The 16,892-nt window shown below is 39.1% G+C and overlaps 2 protein-coding genes across 2 annotated transcripts in view; one reads left to right on the top strand and one right to left on the bottom strand.

Annotated features, from left to right (window-relative positions):
- Positions 1–2,254, top strand: part of pou4f3 (POU class 4 homeobox 3) — a 2,524-nt gene extending 270 nt beyond the window's left edge. The window contains exon 2 of the mRNA XM_023429367.2: positions 290–2,254. Coding sequence (XP_023285135.1) covers positions 290–1,225 — 936 coding nt within the window. The 3' untranslated portion in view covers positions 1,226–2,254. The remainder of the gene's footprint in view (positions 1–289) is intronic.
- A 12,704-nt stretch (positions 2,255–14,958) lies between these two features.
- LOC111672092 (uncharacterized) lies at positions 14,959–16,773 on the bottom strand. Its single transcript, XM_023429383.2, has 4 exons — positions 16,453–16,773; positions 16,277–16,324; positions 15,877–15,990; positions 14,959–15,746 (listed from the first exon to the last, which is right to left on the bottom strand). Exons 1-4 carry the CDS (start codon positions 16,582–16,584, stop codon positions 15,621–15,623), a joined length of 420 nt encoding a protein of 139 aa, XP_023285151.2. The 5' UTR covers positions 16,585–16,773; the 3' UTR covers positions 14,959–15,620.
- Between the last annotated feature and the right edge of the window lie 119 nt (positions 16,774–16,892).

Here is a 16,892-nt window from a genome sequence, read left to right as displayed (position 1 = left end):
TATCTGTTAAGTTGATTTGACAGGACTTTGTTCTATCCACTATCTCTCTCACTCTCTCTTCTGTCTGTGTTCCCCCTCTCCCCCTCCTCCTAACCCCCCACCCCCCCAACTCTCATCCACTTCTATTCAAGCAATGCTCTTGCTTTCATATTAATTTTTATGACCTGCGCTTTGAGGAGGGTTCTCTCCTCTCCTCGGTGCTGCTTGCCTTTGGAAAATGTTTTTTAGATCCTGAGAGCTGCCTGACAGAATTCCCCACTGACTTCAGTATGCGCACTCTTGCTTGCAGCTGCAGGGCAATATATTCGGAGGCTTTGATGAGAGCCTGCTGGCACGGGCAGAGGCTCTGGCGGCTGCTGACAGCATTGTCTCTCACGGCAAGAGTCACCCGTTCAAACCAGACGTGACTTACCATACCATGAGCAGTGTCCCCTGCACCTCAGCCTCCTCTTCTTCCTCCACCACCGTGCCCATCTCCCACGTCCCCTCCACCATCGCCTCCCACCACCATCACCACCACCTCGGACAGACCCTGGAGGCCGGGGACCTCCTGGACCACCTCTCCACAAGCCTGGCCGTGACCGGGATGGGTGCTCCGGAGCCTCCAGGGATGACCACGGCGGCACACCACCACCAGCACCCTCACCACCACCTGCAGACCATGGGGCAGCTGCACCAGGCGATGGCAACCATGGCCCACCCTCATTCCCTTTCAGTGCACGGCGGCATGGCGTGCGTCAACGACGTGGAGTCGGATCCCAGGGAGCTGGAAGCCTTCGCCGAGCGGTTCAAGCAGAGGCGGATCAAACTCGGGGTGACCCAGGCGGACGTCGGGTCAGCGCTGGCCAACCTCAAGATCCCCGGAGTGGGGTCCTTGAGCCAGAGCACCATCTGCAGGTTCGAGTCTCTCACCTTGTCCCACAACAACATGATCGCTCTCAAGCCGGTTCTCCAGGCCTGGCTTGAGGAAGCCGAGGCTGCGTACCGGGAGAAAAGCAGCAAGCCGGACCTTTTCAACGGGAACGAGAGGAAAAGAAAGCGCACCTCCATCGCTGCGCCGGAGAAGCGCTCTTTGGAGGCGTACTTTGCCATCCAGCCCCGGCCCTCCTCGGAAAAAATTGCGGCCATCGCCGAAAAGCTGGACCTGAAAAAGAATGTGGTTCGAGTGTGGTTTTGCAACCAGCGGCAAAAACAGAAACGAATGAAATACTCTGCGGTGCACTGAGTTTCACACATCATGAATAAAATAGCCTACTACATTTTTGATCGAGTGATTAATAATAGCCTAAGTAGCCTAACTAACAGGGATTTATCAACTGCTCTTCACTTCTCATCTGGGATTATCTCCAAAAAGACATTTGATTTGATTTTTCAGTTGGTGTCACTCACTCTTCGCTGTTGCACTTTTTTTCCATATGGGACTTACACATGACTGTGTTATAGATCTGTGAGGAGGGAGGGGTTGGGGTTTGGTGTTGTTGATCATGTATCTTGCACACTGAGTATGAATATTCAGTCAATTCACCCTGACAGTTCGTCACATTAAGGGATATTAACTCACTTTTTTTTCTTAAAAAACCATAAGAAGGAGTTGAGAGGCTACTTTTATGGACTGTTTAGTTGTCAGTGTTAAACTGAAGGAGGATGAAGGAAATAGTGGTTTTGTGAAAAGATTTTTTTTTGTATTGTTGGTGGAGGTCAGAGTTGGCCCTCCACATCACTGGCTCACATATGCAGAAGTACACCATCATATCTTCACCTGTATTTCAACCTGTTTTTTTTATCCATACGACTTAAGTGGAATGTGAGTTCACTGATGAGAGAGGTAAAAAAAAAAAATCACCCACCTTTTTAAACCAACACCACGATTTTTACAAATCTGCTCTCTCCTTGAACTATGTGATAGTAATTTGTGCACAAAAAAAGAGTAATTACAGAAACTCTTTCACAACGTATGACACACCGACTCTCTTTATCTTTAATAATTAAAAAAAAATGGAAATGACACCTTCATATATGAAGCACATCCGTGTGGCTTTTGGCTGCTGCTATATTTTAATATTTTGATGTGAACATGTTTTGGAGAATTACAGGTGAGCTATATATTTATTATATAGCCCGGATATATACAGTATATAGGCCTACATCACCTAATTTAAGTATTTATTTATTTTTCTCACTCTTCTTCCTCACTTGAAAAAAACAAATGTGTGAAGTTTAAGCTTAATAAATTATTGGTTATTTTCTAAAATTCCTTTGAAGCAGCGACTTTGTTATTTTTGTGCTTTATTAAACTGCATTATTTCAATCTTGAGGTTCCGGGGCCAAGTCTGTAAATGTGGCAGTTTAGATGACCTTTAAGTTTAACATGGGTTAAACGAGAATTGTCCAAGTCAGAACATCCAGAGTCGCACCAAAGGGCGATGAAATCTTTGTAAACTGTTTGTTGTATTGAAAGTCTTCGGCCTCTTTTATTTATGAATCCCCAAACCTCTGCTGGGATTAAATATGCATCGTCGTATATGATATAAACACCGCATAAAATAAAGGGCCCTCCATTTTCACAGTGGTTTTCACACCGCGCAGCGCACAATGTGTGTCCTCCATACACTGCTGCTAATGGCCCCTTCCTCTCTAATTAGTGCACTTTTAATTATGGATGCCCTCATGTCACCGGGGTTATGTCGTGCATGGGCTTTGAAATTATTAAGTAATGACGATGCAATATTAATTATAGGCTATATTGGTATAAAACGGAGCAATGTGGAGGAGCTGGGAGGAGAAGGCTGACTGGGAACCCTGGTGACTCTAGGGAGAGAAGTGGATACACTACAGGTCTACCGAGGAAAGAGGGAAATTTAAGTACCAGTTTTATTTATTTATTATTATCATTATTTCTTTGGCTAAGTAAGTATTTTTTCCATTTATTATGTTTATTTTTATTTGATTTATACTTGATTTCAGCGGACAGGGTCGCAATTTTCACCAATGTCTGTTTATGTAGGCCGACAAGGCCATTTTACATGAGCTACTATTATCATTATTGTTATTAGGCCTATCATTATTATTATAGTTACCATCGAAAATAAGTGTAACTCTATCTTGCAATTAATGTATGTTTATGCGTATGTTAGTAAAATAACATTTACATTTTACTCCAAATTCCTGATTTTCTCTGAATCCACTCAGAGCAATGGCCACTTTCTATATATATATATATATATATATATATATATATATATATATATATATACATGTATATATAAAACGCAACTCTAAAAAAAATTAAATAACATAAATGAAAACAAAATAATGAAAAGTTTCCACCGGATTCCTCCCACAGTCAACATGACCTCCGGTTGTGTGATTTTCCCGGTGAGACTGTCGGCGGCTTGTTTCAGCCAGAGGATCAATACTTTGCAATTACACGGAAACGTTTGTGGCACTTATTAATATTCTCTTTGATGCAGAGATGTGATTAATTACTCTTTTTATTAAATTATAATTTATGGTGTTAAATATGACTTTGTGAGGGGAGGGCGAGATGAAAACGCAAACGTAAATCCTTGTCGTTGCGAATGCGCTTTTTTCTGTGTGTCACATTTTTCATGCGGAAATATTTTACAAGGTTCAGTCGAAGTTTCGTCATGAAAAAAATATTATTAAACTTTCTAAGAATGATAGTAACAGTTATTATTATTATTAAGATTGTTCAGGCATCAAAACTCCACATGTCGTAGTTGAGTGAGAAGTTTGTGTGAGGTTAAAAAAAGGAGCTTGGCCCTGTGAATAATTGATCTTTGTAATACCCGTATTGATATCATAACGCACTGGCTGTGTGGTAAGTTGAGCTGAAGGCTTGTGAGCGTTAGCAGCATGTGGTTACTGAGGGCACCTCAATAATTCAGCAGCCGCTGAAAGGTATATTGCATTTTCTCATGCAATAATAGCGACGTGTTGGCTCTACGGGCCAATTTGTGCATTAGTCTATCTGTAAATATGAGAACAGGTTTTGAATCAAACTTTATGAACGTTGATTTATTGTTAAAACGACTATGAATGACGAGAGATGAAAGAGATTGAAAAATTAAATTAAAAAAGAGGTAAAAACATACAAAAAGAAAGAGAAGAGGAGTTTGAGAGAAAAGGAGACTGTGTGTGTTTGTGTGTGTGTGTGTGTGTGTGTGTACGTGTGTGTGTTTGCTTAAGATGTTTTCATGCAGGACAGACCATTTTTGACAGAATGAGGATGAAAGCTGTGTTTAATTGCTGAGGAATGCATGCACATACATGCACATACACACGGCCTGTTCAACCCCCACCCCCAAGACAAGACACCCCGAACTCAATAATTCATCCAGTGCCAGTAGCAACAAATGAGAATGTGACCAGAGCGAGGGGAGACAGCTACCTCTGCCTCTCTATTAGTCACCTTCTATTATCATCACAAGCCAAACTGGCTCAGGACTCACTACTGCTCACAATGCTATACACATAGGCTACCTGTGTGCAGCACAGGCCTGGGCACACACGCAACACACAGTACACATACACACACACACACACACACACACACACAGTGAGTTCGTGTTACTCTCTGGAAACTTGAGGCCAGGGTGATGGGTGTCTTTTAAAGGTGTAGCAGGAGTTGCTGTCCATCTGTAGCTCCTGTTCCCTTCTCTCCTTTTCTACACGTCTGTGTGTGAAGTGAATCCACATTATGTGTTTTTATCAGATGAGGGTAAACAGAATCTCTTTTCGTGGCCACAAATGTTAGTATATAGGTGGTGTATTTCTACTGTACAATATTTAAGGGGAGGGGCTCTTACTTCTTACTTCACAGTTTAAGTTCTTGAAAAACATGATGAGCATATAGAATACAATATATTCTTATACAGTAAATGAAACTAGCCTACACTAATATGTAAAATAGCTAATGGGCTCCACTTAGGCCAGCTACAGCATTAAAAAGCTGCTTACACTTGTAATAAATATCCATACATGTAGAAATGTCTGCAAAGTCTGAACCTCCTGATAGACTTTAGAGTAAATTTAGCTGATAAATTGACACTAAGTTTTTTTTGTTTTTACATCAATACAGTTTTGAATGCAGGACTTTTACTTGTAAAGTTGGGATCACTTTTACTTTACGAAAGGATCTGAACATTTCCTCCAGACAATGAGGCAACAGGCAAACAGGACTGATTGGCAAAGAAGTCACATAGTGCTGACATAACTATTAAATTGATTAACTAACAAAAAGGGAATCACAAACTATTCTGATAATTGATTAATTTAAGTCATTTTTCATTTCGTTAGTGCTTCAACTATGAGGGTTTCCTGTTTGTCTCTGTGTAATTTCATTGTAAATTGAATATTTTTTTAAAATATTTTTTCAGCATCACTGCTGGGTACAGCACTGTTGCAGTTTACATTATATTTTAAGATTGTAATGGCTAAACGATTCATTATTTAATAGGGAAAAAAAAATTATTTTTAGTTACAGCTGTGTCACAACTAAAGACATGTGCTGACTGTATTTATTACTAAATTAATTTTAAGCAAAACTTACAAATGAAATAAATCAAATATATCAATGATTAATGGGTTGAAAACATACTAATACATAATGAAAATACCAATGGCCTCTCTTCAAACAAGATTATTAGCCTGATGCCTCACTAAGCATCGGCTCCGCAGAGACAACTTCTGTCACAGAGAAACATTTAGAGTCTCAGAGTCTGTGTGTGAGGTCAAGCTGTCTGCCAACTAACACACCATACATTATGCAGAGCGTATTGAGACGTGCACCACACACACATGAGGAGATGTGAGCACAGGGAGGGAGAGAGAGAGAGAGAAAGATGGTAAGGGGTGAGAGGGGTAATTGCGTAGTCTAAATTTCAGCATACATTAACAGCGTTTACACTATTTATTTTCTTCCCTGAGCTCTGCTGAAGTGTGTATTTGTATTCCGATTCCAAAAAATACAAAATAAGAGCGTGGGATAGACGGGACATTATGTTAGAGACACTAACAGAAACTCACTAGAAGCACCTAATTCATTCAGCGGGCCTGAGGAAGAAGTATTATACACCCCATTCATTATTCAAGTCTTCTCCATTATCAAAGTGCCCAGAGAAATAAGATTAGCCCAGCCAGAAATAACTCGCTGTGGCGTGATTTTTTATTTTTTTTTTTTCCACAAAGCACTTAGATGGTCAGGTGCAGGCCTGCACACAAAGTCAGATCAGAGTATATGAAGATATAATCACCATCCAGTCTGGTGAACATAATAATCCTCTCCAAGAAAATGTGGATATAGTGTAGTAGTGAGACAGGGGGAAACGCAGAAGGGAGGATGAGAGGAGAGAAAAAAAGGAAAGGAGTGTTAGAGGAAGGAGAGTGATGACAGCCAGAAAGAGGAAGTGAAAGATAAAAAAGAAAGGAAGGAATGAACAAAATGGAAATAGGAAGGAGAAGGAAAAAAAATGAAGTAACAAAATAACAGGATGAAATGAAGAGGGAAGTAATAAAGAAAAGATGTATGGAGGGAAGGGAGGGAGGGAAGGAGGAAGATGGGTTAAAGAAAGGGAACCCGGAAAGAAAGAAAGAAAGAAAGAAAGAAAGAAAGAAAGAGAATAAATCCCTGGTGTTTGACATGTCTGTCATCCTGACTGTCTGGACGTAGTTCTTTTCATTTCCAAGTTGATCATGTCAAGGTGAGTGTGTCTCTGCCGGCCTGAACAGTCCGACAATAAACTTATGTGACAGCAGGAGCACCCAGAGGACCCATATTGAGGAGGAGAGGAGCCACAAGGAGGCTACAGCATCCTGCACAGAAGGGACATCATCCAATCTACAGTCATGTCCAATTACACACTTTCTTAATGAGCTTTGCAAATATATGTGCAAGAAAAATTGAATATAAATACTAGATGAAAACTACACGCGGGCAGAGAAAACAAAATGACTATGAATGCAATATTAGGAGGGAAGAAGCTGTAACATGTGGTTGACTTAGAGGTACAAAAGATTTACAGACACTGTCTCTCACACTTGGCCTTCTTCAGAGCAAGTGTAAAATTCAGGAGGCTGTGGAAACACACAGTGTATTCTAATATGGCAGCAAAATTAAGATTCTGCAGACACACGTCACCTAAAAATCCACCCGTGTGTTTTATTTTTGTTAATATTAAACCAAGATGAATAATTTACATTTGATGAATAATAATCATGCTGCCCAAAAAGCATGTAGACCAGAGTTTGCCAAAAACATAAAACACGTTAAAAAATGAATAAACAAATAAAGTCGAATGATAGAGGAAAGGAATGCATACTGTGTATATTCTACATCTCTGATAGCCTTGTGGGTAAAAAAAAAAGAAAAAAGAAACATGTTATGAGGGCAGTGAAAAGCATCTTGGTGTTGACATGCACCATCACCCCAGATACTGCGTTCTGACTGAGAGCACACGCCAGGGAAAATAACAATGGCAGCATCACTGTCAATGAACTGTCTGCCTCTCCCTCTCTCTCCCTCTCTCTCTCCCTCTCGCTCTCTCTCTCTCTCTCTCTACGGGGCTGTGCCTTTGAAGACAGACATGAAAACCAAGCCAGGCCACAGTGGGGCCCCTGAAGGAGGTCCCCTAGCAGATGCAGCCACCCGCCCTCCCCATGTGTGTTCCCACTGGCCCCAGGCCCTGAAGACAGCCCCGAGGCTAATCGACCAGGAGCACAATAAAAGAAGCAGCAGAGGCAGCCGGTGCTGAGCGAGTATGTCTGTGTGTGTGTGTGTGTGTGTGTGTGTGTGTGTGTGTGTGTGTGTGTGTGTGTGTGTGTGTGTTCAAGGCGAAGAACGTAGCATAAAGATATTTATCAAGCTGCTCTAAACATCAGTGAGGATCCAGGATCAGCGTGGCCTTTTACACATCTAAAGAGATTTATGTTGACATGATGCCGGTCAAAGAGTAAAGATTTGAACTCTTGTTGTGAGACGTTCCTCACAGCGATGGTCGACAGCACGATACCTGCTGCATCCCCTCAGACCAGGTAGAAGAACAGAGCTGGTGGGATATGGTTGAATTACAGTCCAGGTTATATTGCCTTGGGGTATTTCAAGCGCATTTGCATATTTGCAAACATTCCCACATGGGGTGTTACACTGGTAGCCACGACGATATTCACTATAGCCCAAACTAATAGTTGCACAACAAGACTAAATATACATTTAGGGGCCACATGATACCAGTGACACAGATTCCTTTAAATGACTTCATTACAAAATACAACGGTTGCATTTTTGAGATCATAACCGATCGTGATTCATGCGTCACATTTTTTCTCATTCGTTCCCTGAGGCCATGCAGTGTGATGCACATGTGATACGTGTGATGTAAAGTCGGAATGACATCAAACTAAATCCACCTGAGTGGGTTTACTTTGAATTAATATTAAGCAAAGATGAAAGATTAACATTTTATGAATATTAACGATGTTGCTAACACAGTAAATATAGGTAAGGGCTTTACAAAGCGTCACATTATGTAATAGCAGAAATCTGTTGTTGAAATATCAATAAAATAATTAAGTCAATTTTTATTTATATAGTGCCAAATGACAACAGGGCATTTTTCATAGCGCAGGTCTAGACCGTACTCTTTATAATATTGATTACAGAGACCCAACAATTCCCACTATGAGCAGTGTCGAGGAAAAACTTCCTTCAAAGAGGCAGAAACATCGAGCTGAACCAGACTCAGGTTTCTTCTTCAAAGACATTCTGAATGTGAAATGAGTCCTCTGAAAAAGCCAAACCATACTGTCACTAGTTTGACGAAAAGACAAGAGACATAATTAGAATTAGCTAATACAAATTGTATTAGGCAATCTGATTTTTCTCACAGGGATGTGACCCTTGACCTTTTGGTTTGAGAAAGGCCCCGATAGGGGAGGTGATGAGTTAACGTCCCTAAACATGCATTTAAAAATCATTCATCATCGGCGGAGCGTATCACACCACATTACACTCTTGTGCTGTACAGAAGTGCGATTTTGAGCTTTTTGCCCTTTTTATTCTAAAATGTGGTATCATGTTACAAAACATGATGCATTTTCATTCATGAGATTACCCACCAGCACACGTAGCAGTTAAAATAGCTTTCTCTCCCTGCTTCAATGTCAAAATATTGCTGAAATATTAATGCCTCAGTAAAAAATAATTAAACTATGTAATATACAGCCTAATATAACACTGACAGAGGCCATTCTGATGCATAATGAGTGGATCTAGGGGTATTTTGCTGATAATACTATTGTGCTTTTATTTAAGTGAGATTGTGAATGCAGGACTTTTACTTTTTATATCATTGTATTGCTTCTTTTACTTAAAAAAAGGCTTTGAATACTTGCTGAATAAAACTGTTTATGAGTCTGTGGAGTACAAGAAAATGACCATGCACTGTAATGAGCCACTGAACGTGCAGATATTTATCTTGTCTTTAACGTAATGTCAGGTTGACCTGAGAGTTTATTTGTCCTTTGCAGTCCTTCAAGAAAAAATAACGCGGGAGGGACGGTTATACAAAGTATTGGGAATATTCCAACAGTTCTATAAAAAGCACTGTTGAAAAGGAGAGTGATTCTCTTTATTTAGTAATGAGGGAGCCACGGTTCAGTAGCGCACATACACACAGCTTGATGCCACACAGAGACCCAACCACCACCAAGAGCAAGCCTCCCCATAGCTCTCACATTGCATCAAGTCACTGAGTGACGGGTACATTGTCCAAGGCAAGGGGGAAAAGAGTGGTGAAACATGTTCCTCTCAGAGAGCTCCTCAGTCAGGGAGCCAGCTCACCACAGCCAGGCAGAGAGCACCTACACAAATGTATTTCTGGTGCGCCCCGATTGGTTGAGTGCACTCCATGAAAACAGGGTTCTTCAGAAGTTCTTTGTGGGCTGAATGATTTACAGAATCATTAATATTTGAGCGATCATTTGAACATCTAAACGTTTCTGCATCGCTATTTTCCAGACCCATCAGGGTTTCTACACACACATAAATACCAAAATACTTAATCATGCCCCCCCCCCCGGGTCCTATTGAAAAGTAACTAAACCGATCACCTGGGTTAGAGCAACAAGTGCTCACACAATTTGATCTTTACTTGTTTTTCATTTTTGTATTCTGCACACAGATAATTCTACAATTAATCCACTTTGAACTGAAATAAATTTTTTTGATGTAAGACTTTAAGACTTTTTTTTGCTGTTTTCAATGAGGTAAATGTCAGAAAAGTAATGTCAAAATAGCCACGACAAGAGCTACATGTTAGGGTGAAATTTGCATTCAAGATCTCGAGATGCGAAAGAGTCGGTCAGCGGTTCGAAGACCCTGAGCGAGAACAGTATTTGTAAAATGACACACGGCACAACTTGCTACATTCATGAACAATAAGATTTATTTTTTAGTATTTAAATACTGTATAATAGGATTACAATAAATATATAATTTAAATATTTAAGTAAAAAAAAACATGCAACTGTATTTGATTGAATTTAGATCACAACACATTTTGCACCACAATTTCCAATGTAATGTTGTTAAAATGTATGTATCTCATTGTTTGTTGAGACTGGTCGCGGACGGTTGGTTCCGTCTGGTGTTTCTCTGCTTGACACAGCTCTTCACATATTCAAAAAATGCGGGTACAAGGATTTGATCAGCACTTTTCACCCCCTGTAGTGTCTCTGTACAGTTTACCTGAAAGACAAGAGATCCGATCAGCACTCGCATTCCCATTTCATTTGCTTTGTCTATCTATACAAAAAGTTTGGTATCCTAAACCTTTCATCTTGGTATCACAGATTTTTGCCGCACAACTGTGTTCGACACTCGGTTCTTACATTTCTGCTACTATGGTAGGCCTCCAGGTTTCTCCAAAGCTTCTCGTCTAAATCGTCTTTGCAGAGTTTGTGAGAGTGTTTCAGGATTTGCTCAACTTTGCAGAAGAATTTATCCTGTGGGGGACATAATCAAGAACATATTAGCTTATAATCCCAAACAAGGCAAGGGCAGTACAGCAGAAATACATGTTTCTGAAACTTCCAACATACACGTAAATTAATTATCCTCTTAAGTCTTGAATTTGGCTTTATGCTCTTACTACTCCCCTGGTCTGAACACGTTACACAATTGCACAATTATGTATGGAGTTAAAATATTCTACTGATTTCAAGTTCAAATTATTTATCACAAAAAAACCCAAAAACAAATTCATAAAATAAAGCAGACACAGGTATGTATGTAAATGGAGCCTTGCAAGAGATGTCATTACAGTTTCATTCAGTTAGTTTGTTCTGTGCTTTCCTTATTTGCCCATCAGAAAATGTATATATAAATACAAACAGGGTCATAGCTACTGCTGTCTTTGGTAATATTTCTGTTAATTATTACATAACTATCTTAAAATTTGATTGCTTTTAGGCTAAAATCTACATAAATTACAGGATTTCCTTTTCGACCCAACCACAACTATGTACATGAACTACAACCAACAATCTTTAAAAAATGGAACACTCTGCTTACCTCACATCTGTATGCCAGAAGCGATACATCCTCTACAAAGTCCTGCAGAACATGTTAGAATAATGAGTTAACACTAGTACGGGTGGCTTTTTTCAGACATTAAATGTTTTAGAAATATAACAGATCAATAAATGGTTTCCAAAATAAGTCATTAACAAGCAAGAACATAGTTGTGCTTATCAGATGGGTTTTTACCTTCACATGAGATGAAATGCAGCGTTCAGCCAGGTCAAGTACAGCATTCAGGTTGTCAGAATCCTTCGATCTGACGGGGTGAGATCTGGCAGGATCTGGGTTGACCAGCAGAGCAGCAGCGGACAGCAGCAGAAGCATCGTCGTCTTCATGATTCCAACTTGTTTTCAAGAAGCCCTTGAACTGATCACTCAGCTTGTTCTGAGGTCTTGACTGACAACACAGGATTTATACATGCTTTGCCCACGCATTTGACATCCCCCTCTATTACAAAGAAAATGATATCGGTCTGCATTTTAAGATAAGATGTGACTGATTATGGTGTGGTTGAAAACTGAGGTATTTTTCTCTGAACTTAATCTATAGGGTGGTTGCCATACAAGGAAAAAAAAACATTGTAACAAGCAGTTTTTATCATAGTTCATAGCCTGGGTGTTTCCAAAGTGACACATGACGCAACATTATGAGTTTACATTGAGAGGCGCAACTCTGGTCAAATGGAAAATAAGTGACATGACAAATTGCAACATCATTTCCCATTTTTTGACACCTTTCTATTTCTACTTTTGGGTCTAAAGTGGCGAGGTATGAGATAACTTTCTCATATAAAATCAGGTTGTCTCATACAGGGGAGTTCATGACCACAGCAGTGCAATTCTCAAAACCCTATTAAATGAATCAATCCCTTTTAAGGCTCTATTTCAATGGTAGAAACACAATGACCAGTGAAAAGAACTATAGATCTAGTGCACATGGACTGTGGGTCTCCTCCAATTATTTTTGTTCATATACAGCACTATGTAAGAAGAAGGGTGTGGTGATTGATCATATTTTCCTGAGACAAATAGAAAAAAAGTTTGAATTATACAGAATGGCAAGGCATGCATATGTAAACCACAAGTGTGCAGCAGAGGGCAGATTAAGGCATTTACATTTGAGTTTGATAACATATCGAAAGTGTGATCATGTCATGTTTTCCACTGATGAAACACTTTTTGGCCGGTTTTATTTTGGACTGATTTAAATATTAAACTTAAGCATGGGTGAACGTGTTTTTTTTTTCTAGGTCATTACGTTTAAACCAAGACACAAAACAGGTCTGTTCAGAACCAGCCTTCATTCAATCTTGTCATTGAATATATTAAAAAGTATATTCTTCCTAATGTCGACTCCGTGTTAAAAATGTTACTAGTTACCATTTTAAAGACCTGGTTTGATACTTCACAGTCACTTTATGATCACTTTACAAGATGTGGAAATAAAGCAATCATATTTACAGCCAATTCAGATTCAGGTTTAAAATATAGTTAAATGAAAAGAAAAAGAAAAAAGAAAACCACCTAAGATTCTTTTAGTCAACTGCAGATAATGAGGATATTCACTGTTTTATTTAAATGCAATGAAGTAAAATGATTCAACGGTTTAACCTGTGGTTATTCTCACACATACAGGACAACACAGACTTCATCATATGCCACTGATGGCTGTATTAACCCACTAGGGGGCCCTCTGACCCCCCATTCCTCTCACTCTCTCTCTGCTTCTTGTGTGTACCCAGTCACCTTGAGGTGCCCATCATGTGTTTTCTGTCTCATACAGGTTTACCCTGTGTTCCATTATTTTGTTGGAAATTAATCAAACAAATGTTATTTAGGAAAATACACCACGCAAGCACGGTATCAACCGAAGATAGTGAAGGTCTTAAAAGTAGAACTTTGATAAAAGGTCTTTACCACCTCTTTGCATTTTGTCAAATCACCACAAATCAACTGACACACAGTGAATGTTCAGAGTTTGAGGACATTGATTGTCGGTTTTTGCACAGTTGGTGCCACTGAGAAAAATGTGTAAAATGTGTGTATGGTGATGAACATATTGCATGACTCTGAACCATCAGTTACTCTGTGTATCAGTAGATTTATCTTCTGATAATTCTGTAATATAATGACGGCGGCAGCATTTTCCCTGTCAATTATATTACAGATTTATTTTTTACACGACAAAGTGATGATAAGGAACATATCAGTGAAGCTGACTTGGTGTTGCTTTCCTGAATACTGAGAAACATTTTGTCTATCATCTAGCCTACTGATGAGAAACAGTCACGTGGTCTGAAAGCATGCCGTAAAGATATATAAAAAAAAAAAAAAAAAGAGAGAGCGAACACGACATTCGTTATCAATCCATCTGCCTTCCTGTGTCTTATTTACAACATTTTATATGCAACAAATGAGTCTTTACTTACGACCCTCAATATAAAGGGTGTTATACAACAGTTAGTTCCGATCAAGTAATTTGATTGATCGAGAGGCATTCCATGAATGCTGATATAGAGTACAACAGCACTGGGACTTTTAACCACGTGTATCACTCCGCTATACAGGTGTTCTATTAACCGTTAATTAGCATTACATTAACGGTCGGTGTCTATCCTAGATTGTTACAAACTTTGCAAAGAGGAATATATTTCCTGAAACAACATTTAACCTAAATGATGTACGGTCGTCAGAAGAGGATGACGGGAAGGAAAGAAGCATGGATACTTCAGCGCACACCTGAGGTAACGTGTAGACAAAGTAACAAGTTAGTGTTCACTCTGCAGGTCAGGAAAATGTTTTTGTGTTGCTAGCAACAGTCCAGTAGAAGTCCAGTTGCGGAACTATTTGTGTTGTCATAACCAAATAAATGATAAAATAAACAGACAAATCATAATTAGTTGTTGCTTACTCAACTAATATGGCGCTCGTATAACTGTTGTATAAAAGCAGTATCACACTCGAGCTCGTAATGTAATGAATATTAACACGACTGTGATTATCTCCGGTACGTGGCCATGCTGATATTCAGTACATCACTCCCTCTCGGGTGATATTGCTTAATTAAGTGCCACTTCATATACATTGAGGTATATGCAACTAATGTAGGTCGATCCTCAGCAAACAAAATTAAACTCAGTTTGGGACAGCTGATGCAGTAACTAAAGTACAGCTGTAGGTATATATATCTGTATTAACACATTTTTAGACTGATTTATATTGAGTTCGACTATTTTAAAAGGACTCATGAGAAAAGATGACTTGTCAAAAGTGCATCTTCAAAAATCAATGCAACAGATACAATTCAAACAGGATAATAAACATATATACAGCACAAAGCATTTCCATACACACTTCACTCATGGGCAACAAGATTTATTTTTCAGTAAACTTATTTCAATGCTGTATGATAAGATTACAATAAATATGTCATTCAAATACATAAAACAGCCTTAGCTTAAATATGATGACAAAAAAATAAATAGGGGGGGTCACAACAATTTCCATGTTTTGTTTTCTGCTTGAGAAGCAGTTTGAACCCAGACCTTTTATCAAGTTGCTACAGTGACTGCTGTGCTCATTTAAAAACAGTAAATGAAAAAGTAAATACACGTTGCTACTAAGTAATGGCTAATGGCTACATTGTCTTGTAGTTTACTGTTGTGCTGTCTTGAACTATGCTGTCTGTGCATCGAGCCGAGGGACTGCAGATATAAATTAGATTGGATATAGATAATGCAACACAAATTGTACTGTATATAGCCTCTCCTTAATAAAAACAATCAATTATATAATGAAGACAGAAATAAAAACAAACAATTTTAGTAACAACTTATAGTACCGAACCACACAATAAAAAACCCCCAACACAAATCAATATCATTATCGTTATCAATGTCAACTTTTTGAAAATGAAAATGAGTAATTTTCAAACTAAAACTTCTCTAGGGAAGGAGGACAAATGCCTGAAAGCTCAAGTGATTCACTGTTAAACAGTTGGGACACAGTTTCTGGGAAGTACTCAGCGTTTGTTGCCCCCGATCCAGTTTCTCTGCTTGATACATTTGGTGAGTAATTCCATCAGCCTAGGTATTTGAATTTGGTTTCCTGTCGGTGTCACGTCCTTAAGTAATTCTGTGCAGTTTACCTGAAAGACAAGAAATCGAGTTGGGTCAGTGCAGTGTTTATCTATCTAGTGTCTATCTAAAGGTAGAGTGTGGAACTTTAAACCTTTGTAGAACTGATGTGACAAATGTGATAGCAATGGGAATTCTTACATTTTTGCGGCTGATAAATACATTCAGGTTTCTCACAAGCTCCCCCTCATCCTTCCTCTTAGTGATGTTTTCATGCTTCAACAGGATATCATGCACTTTGCAGAAGAACATATCCTGTATGGAACATAAGCAAAAAAAAAAATATCAGCTTTGAAAAATAAACCAGGCACACACCTACTGTAAAATGATGAAAAATGGCCAATTCTATTTTCATTGCAATCTGTGCTTTTAAGTTGTCGTGTTTGGTTCCTGACAGAAGACAGATACAAAGCTAACACAAATATAAGTTCATAACATACTCGTGCTACTGTCTAATTACAACAGTTACATTAATTTTGCCAAACACCAGTGTTTGAAATGCAAGCAACAATGCTTCAAAAAGATAAAACACTCTTCTCACCCCACAGCCGGTATCGAACAGATTCTGCACATCCTCCACAAAGAATTCCTGCAGTACATAATAGAAAAATTGATAATTTATTATTCCAGTTGGCTTTTTGTCTGACACGACAGGTTTTAATAACATAAAATAACAATTTAATAAGCCAGAAAACAGTTTATCAGATGAGCTCTTACCTTAGTGAGAGACTCGTTGTACTTTTCAGCCAGATCCATTATACGCTTTAGGTTATGATGAGTAGGACTGGTAACAGCTGGACTGACCAGCAGAGCCAGAGCGGATACCAGGAGAAGCATCATCATCTTCATGATTCTAGCTTGTTGATGCGGTCAACCTCTGGAAGAAACTATTTCAAGAAGCCCTTGGACTGATGGCTCAATTTCTAGCTTGCAGCTCTTTCTGAGGTCTTGGCTGAGAGAGGAAGATTTATACTTGCTTTGCCCACGCCTTTGCTACGTGTTTTCCCTCAATACACAAAAAGAGATAAGATTTGGTGGTTGATCAGCAACTTTGCCAAAACTCAGCTATATTTCTCTGAATTGGGTCCATAGAGCTGAATGCACTAAATGCAAGAAAAAAAAAGAAGAAAAAAAAATCTTTCTCACAAGCAAGAGAA

This window comes from Seriola lalandi, unplaced genomic scaffold (assembly GCF_002814215.2).
Source record: "Seriola lalandi dorsalis isolate HSWRI2012SDOR001 ecotype SW California unplaced genomic scaffold, Sedor1 jcf7180002054893, whole genome shotgun sequence".
Classification (NCBI taxonomy): Eukaryota; Metazoa; Chordata; class Actinopteri; order Carangiformes; family Carangidae; genus Seriola; species Seriola lalandi.
The sequence above is the reverse complement of the archived record's forward strand: the minus strand, read 5'-3'. Positions and strand labels throughout refer to the sequence as shown.

Coding starts and splice junctions, on each gene's coding strand:
- LOC111672092 (XM_023429383.2), bottom strand. CDS start 16,584: ATGAAGATGATGATGCTTCTCCTGGTATCCGCTCTGGCTCTGCTGGTC. Junction 15,991..16,276: donor TGTTCGATACCGGCTGTGGG/GTGAGAAGAGTG, acceptor TGTTCCATACAG/GATATGTTCTTCTGCAAAGT. Junction 15,747..15,876: donor TATTTATCAGCCGCAAAAAT/GTAAGAATTCCC, acceptor CTTGTCTTTCAG/GTAAACTGCACAGAATTACT.